The following is a 9,146-nucleotide window of genomic DNA, read 5'->3' as shown; positions in this document are numbered from 1 at the left end:
CATTACAATTGCAGACCCATTAAGTACCCAAATATGCCCTTTTACTCTCACCGTCGACAATATCTCCACAAGGCATTATATTCATGATAAGGATGGCATTAATCTTGCCCTCATTATTAAGAAAAGCTCGTTCAAATAATCTTTTCTATCGCTTTTAAAATCTGTGTTGCTTACGGGTCATGTCAGGTCCTGTCCGTCTTGAAACTCTAATGTACTAACGGTCTCATTCTTCACCCAAATCTGGTACAAGTGAATGTTGACATACCATTCCAAAAACAATGTTGCTCGGTGAAGCGTGTATAGATTAATGTAACCAATGTATCATTAGAAAGCATATTACCTCTCCTATATGAAAGCAAGGAATCTATATATACACCTCATGGATATTCACAATATTTTTTCTTCAAGTTGCATTTTTTCTGGGACGCACTGTATAGTAAATAATTAATAAACCGAGCATCTTACTTTAATGTACCTCATATTTCACTCTAAAAACATATTTGTTTTACCTTATTTAGGTAATGATTTTGAAATATAAAATTTTAAGTTATAAAATATAAATTTTAAACTATTAAATAATGTCATAAATTACCGTGTATTTTGACACATTGAAATTATAATGTTTTTGTTTCGTTCTTTTAGTTCTAGTCGTATCTGAAATATGAGCTCATTACTCGAGGGCACAGACATATATGTATATTTATAAGTGTATGCATATGCATTTGTATATGTGTATTTACATGTATATGTATATGTTTATGTATATGTCTATGAAGGGAGATGTATAGGTAAGTATATATGTACATGTATGTGTATTCATATTATAGACCCTATAACCACTTTATTTCACAAACTGCACTTTTATGTTGTAATCAAATATCTTTGACGTTTCATCATTTCATGAAGCATAACTATTATTATACAATGAAGTTTGAAAAGTCTCTTTGCCATACAAATGAGATTCTCTAAAACACAAGAGAACAAGCCGTCACTGATGGCAATGCTGATCATTTATATAATTATGTTTAAATTGCTTGAATGTAAAGATAAAAAGTGCTCCATCTTTTAAACATCATAAATTAACATCTCTTTAACAATCTTTTCAGTGCTGTTCATGTGAAAATTAGTGCATGGAACGACAAAAAAAACCCACAAACTCGAACATTCCTAAAGCTCCGATAAAGCTTTTTTTTTTGGGGGGGGGGGTGTCCTTTCCTTGCCCCCATCATGGCCCCAATCAGTGGTGCAAACAGGTAGTATGAAAAATAGAAAGAAACAAATCCAATTTTTATATCCCCACTTCTTTCTCGCATATGAATCTATATTGTTTGTAGCATTCCTTATCATGCCAACAATAATGACAATCCTTATAAATTCGAAAACAATTTCCATTGTCGTCGAACGAATTACTTTGGAAATTGCTATACCTAAGACTTGATCCGTCTAGCCACCTTGCCTCGCTGTCACTGGGACCGGTCAGCCCGATCCAGTACTCCTCATTGGCAAACACTACGATAAAGTCCTGTTCTTCTTTCGACCCGATGAAGACCAGATGGGATCCGTATTGGGAACAATCTAAAACCGCGGAAGCATGATTCATCTCGCAAGTGCTGAAATTGTAGAACGACCCGCCGTATTCGTATTTCTCCGGAGGAGATGAGCATGCTAAAAAGATAGAACAATAATTATGTAAATTACTCAATCTTAAGAAAGTAGAACAAATTATTAATTGGGTAGAAACTTAAATCTACAAAGTAGAATAAATAACTATGATAATGATGACGACAAAAAAACACACGATATTAATGATAATAATAATACAAATGATAATGTTAAAAACAATATTTTAATGACAATAATAATAAAATAATATTAATAATGATCATGATAATAATTTGTTGTTTGCTTACCATCGCAAATTCTAATTAATTCGCAATGTGTTTCGTTGCAGGTTTTGTTGTGGTTAATATTGTTTGTTTTACCTGACAGCTAAGAAAACATGTGAAGCTTGTAATCAAGCAACTAGGGGACCGACGGCTCTAAGTCCTCTCTGAAGGACTGGGTAATGAGGATTAATGCCTTACCAAAGGGCACTAGCGCATCGAATTGGGTTCGAACCGGGACCTCCCAAATACGAGACCACTAAGCTATATCTATCTATCTATCTGAGTATCTTCTCCCGGTTCGGAGGTTGATTGCAACATCTCTCCATTTCACTCTATCTTCTGCCATTCTGGTGCACTCTTGCAGTTTTAGTCCACTCCAGTTCTTGACATTCTCTTCCCAGTTGATTCTGGGTCTCCCTCTATGTCTACTTCCTTCCACTCTTCCTTCCAATACATCCTTTAAGAGGCTTTGGTGCCTTTTAACATGACCAAAGTATTTGATTTTTCTCTCCTTAACTAATTCTACTAGAGCAATTTGTTTACGCCCTGCCATGTGCAATATCTCTTTGTTGGTTTTCATTCGTTTCCAGGATATTTTCATCATTCTTCTGTAGATCCACATTTCAAAAGATGGTATTCTATTTTCCATGGCCTTGTTTATTATTGTCCATGTTTCTGTTCCATACAATAGGACAGACCATACATAACCGTTTACTAGTCTCAACCTAAGCGCAAATTTCACCTTTCTATTTGTGAATAATCCTTTCATTGCCAGAAATGTATTCCGAGCAATTTCTATTCTTCTTTTTATTTCTGCTTCGCATCTGGCATCATCTGTGATATCTTGTCCTAAGTAGATGTAATTATTGACCTGCTCAATGATATGTCCATCGAGTTTCAAACATATTCTAGGCTTATTCTCTGTTCTACTAAAAATCATTGACTTAGTTTTCTTGACATTCATGCTTAGACCAAACTCTTCACTTTTGACTTTTACAATATCCAATACATGTTGTAACTCTGCTTCATTCTCTGCGCGAAGTACAGTGTCATTAGCATAACGTAAATTATTAATATATACACCCCCAAAACTAACACCTTTCATATCTGAAATTTCCCTGAATACCAACTCTGTGCACAAGTTGAACAGAGATGGGGACATTACGCATCCCTGACGTACTCCTCTTTTGATTTCTGTGTAACCTGTAATTTCATTGTTAAGCTATAGCATCTCCTAATATGGAAGTGTGTGTGAGAGAGAGAGAGAGAGAGAGAGAGAGAGGGTAGGGGAGAGGGATAATGGCTAGATCCTTTATAATAATGATCAAATGCATGACGTCATTTCATTGTTTTTCTTACTTACTGGACGTGGTGGTTTCTTTCGACGTCGTTGTGTCTGACATCGTGGTCGTAGGACGTGTCGTCGGGGTGGTCGTCACGTCCGTAGTCGGTGATTCTGTTGACTCTAAAAGGTTTTCAACAAACATAACTAAGTTAAATGATCATAATATAATTGAGGGTTCAGGGTTACAACGAATGCAACCACATGTAAAAAGCAATTAGAATAGGAATGACACCTTTACATGATTAAAATGCGAAAACGAAGAAAATTTATCACCATGATAAAATATATATTTGTATAATGTTTTTATTGCTTACCTATGATGGTGGTAGCTTGCGATGTCATTGTGTCTGACATCGTGGTCGTAGGACTCGACGTGGGCTTGGTCGTTGCGTCCATAGTCGATGATTCTGTTGACTCTGAAAAGTTTTCAACAAACATAACTATTTAAGTTGAATGATCATGATGTAATTGAGGGTTCAGGCTTATAACAAATGCAACCACATGTACAAAGAAATGAGATTAGGAATGACACATTATTTTATATAATTAGAATGCCAAAACGAAGAAAGTTAATCTCCATGAAGAAGAACAAATATTTGTATAGTTTATTTCCTTCATAGCGTATAATTTGTGTCAGCATATTTGAAGATTAATTGGTGTTTTGGCAAAGCCCAATGTACTTTTTCTGCCAAATGATGTATCTAAGTTCGTTCCTGTGGCGTGTTTGTTGGCATTAAACTCATGGGCAAAATAAAAAGACGGGTATCCCCCCTCCCTCCTCAAAAAAAAAGTTTTAGCATGCACTTGAAGGAAAGGACATATAAAAAGAGAGTCAGATAGAGACTAAGGAAAAGAGAGGGAGAGAGAGAGGGAGAGAGAGAGGGAGAGAGAGAGGGGGAGGGGGAGTGGTAGTGGCTAGACACATTACATCTTTGTTTTTCTTACTTACTGGGGGTGGTGGTTTCTTCCGACGTCGTTGTGTCTGACATCGTGGTCGTAGGGCGTGTCGTCGGGTTGGTCGTCCCGTCCGAAGTCGATGATTCTGTTGACTCTAAAAAGTTTTCAATAAACATACATTATGAATGATCATGATGTAATTGAGGGTTCAGGGTTATATCAAATGAAACCTAACGTACAAAGCTAAGAGATTCGGAAGGACACCTAAATAGGATTAGAAGGCCAAAAAGAAGAAAATTTAGCTCCATGAAAAGATATAAAATTGAACAGTTTTTATCTTTTATGAGGCATAATAGAGTCAGCAATTTTTTAGATTTAGTGGTGTTTTGTCAAAGTTGAAGGAATTTTGGGGGCTAAATATTTCATCTAAATATACCGCTGTGGCGTATTTGCTTTCGTCAAACTCGTGGGTAAACAATTAGACGGTCAATTCCCCCCTAAAAATATTTAAGTGACTTCCGTGAAAGGAAAGGGCAAAGAAAATAGAGAGTCAGATAAAGACAGACAAAGAGAGAGAAAGAGAGAGAGAGAGAGAGAGAGAGAGGGGGGAGGGTGGGTATTGGCTATAGCAATCATGATAATAATCAAATTCATGACGCCATTTCAATGTTTTTATTGCTTACCTATGATGGTGGTAGCTTGCGATGTCATTGTGTCTGACATCGTGGTCGTAGGACTCGACGTGGGCTTGGTCGTTGCGTCCATAGTCGATGATTCTGTTGACTCTGAAAAGTTTTCAACAAACATAACTATTTAAGTTGAATGATCATGATGTAATTGAGGGTTCAGGCTTATAACAAATGCAACCACATGTACAAAGAAATGAGATTAGGAATGACACATTATTTTATATAATTAGAATGCCAAAACGAAGAAAGTTAATCTCCATGAAGAAGAACAAATATTTGTATAGTTTATTTCCTTCATAGCGTATAATTTGTGTCAGCATATTTGAAGATTAATTGGTGTTTTGGCAAAGCCCAATGTACTTTTTCTGCCAAATGATGTATCTAAGTTTGTTCCTGTGGCGTGTTTGTTGGCATTAAACTCATGGGCAAAATAAAAAGACGGGTATCCCCCCTCCCTCCTCAAAAAAAAAGTTTTAGCATGCACTTGAAGGAAAGGACATATAAAAAGAGAGTCAGATAGAGACTAAGGAAAAGAGAGGGAGAGAGAGAGAGGGAGAGAGAGAGGGAGAGAGAGAGGGGGAGGGGGAGTGGTAGTGGCTAGACACATTACATCTTTGTTTTTCTTACTTACTGGGGGTGGTGGTTTCTTCCGACGTCGTTGTGTCTGACATCGTGGTCGTAGGGCGTGTCGTCGGGTTGGTCGTCCCGTCCGAAGTCGATGATTCTGTTGACTCTAAAAAGTTTTCAATAAACATACATTATGAATGATCATGATGTAATTGAGGGTTCAGGGTTATATCAAATGAAACCTAACGTACAAAGCTAAGAGATTCGGAAGGACACCTAAATAGGATTAGAAGGCCAAAAAGAAGAAAATTTAGCTCCATGAAAAGATATAAAATTGAACAGTTTTTTATCTTTTATGAGGCATAATAGAGTCAGCAATTTTTTAGATTTAGTGGTGTTTTGTCAAAGTTGAAGGAATTTTGGGGGCTAAATATTTCATCTAAATATACCGCTGTGGCGTATTTGCTTTCGTCAAACTCGTGGGTAAACAATTAGACGGTCAATTCCCCCCTAAAAATATTTTAGTGACTTCCGTGAAAGGAAAGGGCAAAGAAAATAGAGAGTCAGATAAAGACAGACAAAGAGAGAGAAAGAGAGAGAGAGAGAGAGAGGGGGGGGGGGAGGGGTGGGTATTGGCTATAGCAATCATGATAATAATCAAATTCATGACGCCATTTCAATGTTTTTATTGCTTACCTATGATGGTGGTAGCTTGCGATGTCATTGTGTCTGACATCGTGGTCGTAGGACTCGACGTGGGCTTGGTCGTTGCGTCCATAGTCGATGATTCTGTTGACTCTGAAAAGTTTTCAACAAACATAACTATTTAAGTTGAATGATCATGATGTAATTGAGGGTTCAGGCTTATAACAAATGCAACCACATGTACAAAGAAATGAGATTAGGAATGACACATTATTTTATATAATTAGAATGCCAAAACGAAGAAAGTTAATCTCCATGAAGAAGAACAAATATTTGTATAGTTTATTTCCTTCATAGCGTATAATTTGTGTCAGCATATTTGAAGATTAATTGGTGTTTTGGCAAAGCCCAATGTACTTTTTCTGCCAAATGATGTATCTAAGTTTGTTCCTGTGGCGTGTTTGTTGGCATTAAACTCATGGGCAAAATAAAAAGACGGGTATCCCCCCTCCCTCCTCAAAAAAAAAGTTTTAGCATGCACTTGAAGGAAAGGACATATAAAAAGAGAGTCAGATAGAGACTAAGGAAAAGAGAGGGAGAGAGAGAGAGGGAGAGAGAGAGGGAGAGAGAGAGGGGGAGGGGGAGTGGTAGTGGCTAGACACATTACATCTTTGTTTTTCTTACTTACTGGGGGTGGTGGTTTCTTCCGACGTCGTTGTGTCTGACATCGTGGTCGTAGGGCGTGTCGTCGGGTTGGTCGTCCCGTCCGAAGTCGATGATTCTGTTGACTCTAAAAAAAATTCAATAAACATACATTATGAATGATCATGATGTAATTGAGGGTTCAGGGTTATATCAAATGAAACCTAACGTACAAAGCTAAGAGATTCGGAAGGACACCTAAATAGGATTAGAAGGCCAAAAAGAAGAAAATTTAGCTCCATGAAAAGATATAAAATTGAACAGTTTTTTATCTTTTATGAGGCATAATAGAGTCAGCAATTTTTTAGATTTAGTGGTGTTTTGTCAAAGTTGAAGGAATTTTGGGGGCTAAATATTTCATCTAAATATACCGCTGTGGCGTATTTGCTTTCGTCAAACTCGTGGGTAAACAATTAGAAGGTCAATTCCCCCCTAAAAATATTTTAGTGACTTCCGTGAAAGGAAAGGGCAAAGAAAATAGAGAGTCAGATAAAGACAGACAAAGAGAGAGAAAGAGAGAGAGAGAGAGAGAGGGGGGGGGAGGGGTGGGTATTGGCTATAGCAATCATGATAATAATCAAATTCATGACGCCATTTCAATGTTTTTATTGCTTACCTATGATGGTGGTAGCTTGCGATGTCATTGTGTCTGACATCGTGGTCGTAGGACTCGACGTGGGCTTGGTCGTTGCGTCCATAGTCGATGATTCTGTTGACTCTGAAAAGTTTTCAACAAACATAACTATTTAAGTTGAATGATCATGATGTAATTGAGGGTTCAGGCTTATAACAAATGCAACCACATGTAAAAAGCAATTAGATTAGGAATGACAAATTTATATAATTAGAATGCCAAAACGAAGAAAGTTAATCTCTATGAAGAAGAAAACATATTTGTATAGTTTATTTCCTTCATAGCGTATAATTTGTGTCAGCATATTTGAAGATTAATTGGTGTTTTGGCAAAGCCCAATGTACTTTTTTTGCCAAATGATGTTTCTAAATTTGTTCCTGTGGCGTGTTTGTTGGCATTAAACTCATGGGCAAAATAAAAAGACGGGTATCCCCCCTCCCTCCTCAAAAAAAAAGTTTTAGCATGCACTGGAAGGAAAGGACATATAAAAAGAGAGTCAGATATAGACTAAGAGAGAGAGAGAGAGAGAGAGAGAGAGAGGGGGAGGGGTGGAGAGATGTAGCAGGGAAAGGTATGTGAGGGGGAGAGAGGGAGAGAGAGAGAGAGAGAGAGGGAGAGAGAGAGGGAGAGTGGTATTGGCTATAGCAATTATGATAATAATCAAATTCATGACGCCATTTCAATGTTTTTATTGCTTACCTGTGATGGTGGTAGCTTGCGATGTCATTGTGTCTGACATCGGGGTCGTAGGACTCGACGCGGGCTTGGTCGTTGCGTCCATAGTCGATGATTCTGTTGACTCTGAAAAGTTTTCAACAAACATAACTATTAAAGTTGAATGATCACGATGTAATTGAGGGTTCCGGGTTATAACAAATGCAATAACAAATACAAAGCGATGAGATTAGGAATGACACATTAACATGATTAGAATGCCAAAACGATGGAAGTTCAGCTCCATGAAAAAATAGAAATTTGTATAGCTCATTTCTTTCATAAGGTATGACCTGTGTCAGAAACATATTTAGATATAGGGGTGTTTGTCAAAGTCGAAAGGGCATTTTTGCCCAATATTTTATCTAAATGTATTGCTGTGGCGTATTTGCTGTTTTCATGCTGTTGTCATGCTGATGATTTTTTGCAATATTTACTTGCACATTTCGAAGGATATATGCGAGGGAGAGTAGCGACCGGGCGAGAAGATTTTTGCATTGTTATTAATCTAAACGCTGCCCTCTTGGGCCCTCCAGAGCCTGAAAGTGAGAAGCAGTCTTGAGTCAGTATTTGTTATACATTTTCTTTTTTCCGCTATTGCAAGGATTTTTTTTTGGGGGGGACGTGTCCAACCGCCCCTGGCTATTGTTAAACTACGTGACAAAAAATAAGACGGTCACTCCCCCCCCCCCCCTTAAATAAAAATGTTTTGCGACGCCCGTAGTAGAAAAGGACAAACAAAAAATCAGATAAAGACTGAGAGAGAGAGAGAGAGAGAGAGAGAGAGAGAGAGAGAGGCTTGACACTTTTTCCTGATAACGATTATGATAATGATCAAATGCATGTTTTAGTGGTATTTTGATCACTTTGTATACCTGATGTAACTCGTTTGTTGTCGTCAAACTTATAGGCGAAAAAAAAAATAGACGGGCACTGCCCCCTTCTAAAGTGTTATTAGCGACGATCATAGCTACGACGAAAATTAGAGTCAGATAAAGACTGAGAGAGAGAGAGAGAGAGAGAGAGAGAGAGAGAGAGAGAAAGAGAAAGAGAGAGATAGAGATAGA

The 9,146-nt window shown here is 37.6% G+C and overlaps 1 protein-coding gene across 1 annotated transcript; it reads right to left on the bottom strand.

The window, feature by feature from the left end:
• Positions 1–1,433: 1,433 nt before the first annotated feature.
• Positions 1,434–8,524, bottom strand: LOC105437055 (histidine-rich glycoprotein-like). The gene is made up of 11 exons (XM_030991175.1): positions 8,517–8,524; positions 8,065–8,166; positions 7,348–7,449; positions 6,718–6,819; positions 6,081–6,182; positions 5,449–5,550; positions 4,812–4,913; positions 4,181–4,282; positions 3,546–3,647; positions 3,250–3,351; positions 1,434–1,665 (listed from the first exon to the last, which is right to left on the bottom strand). Exons 1-11 carry the CDS (start codon positions 8,522–8,524, stop codon positions 1,497–1,499), a joined length of 1,095 nt encoding a protein of 364 aa, XP_030847035.1. The 3' UTR covers positions 1,434–1,496.
• Positions 8,525–9,146: the final 622 nt, after the last annotated feature.

The sequence above is a fragment of the Strongylocentrotus purpuratus genome, unplaced genomic scaffold, assembly GCF_000002235.5.
Source record: "Strongylocentrotus purpuratus isolate Spur 01 unplaced genomic scaffold, Spur_5.0 spur5_scaffold_2, whole genome shotgun sequence".
Taxonomy (NCBI): domain Eukaryota; kingdom Metazoa; phylum Echinodermata; class Echinoidea; order Camarodonta; family Strongylocentrotidae; genus Strongylocentrotus; species Strongylocentrotus purpuratus.
Note: the sequence above shows the minus strand (reverse complement) of the source record. Positions and strands in the feature narration are given on the sequence as shown.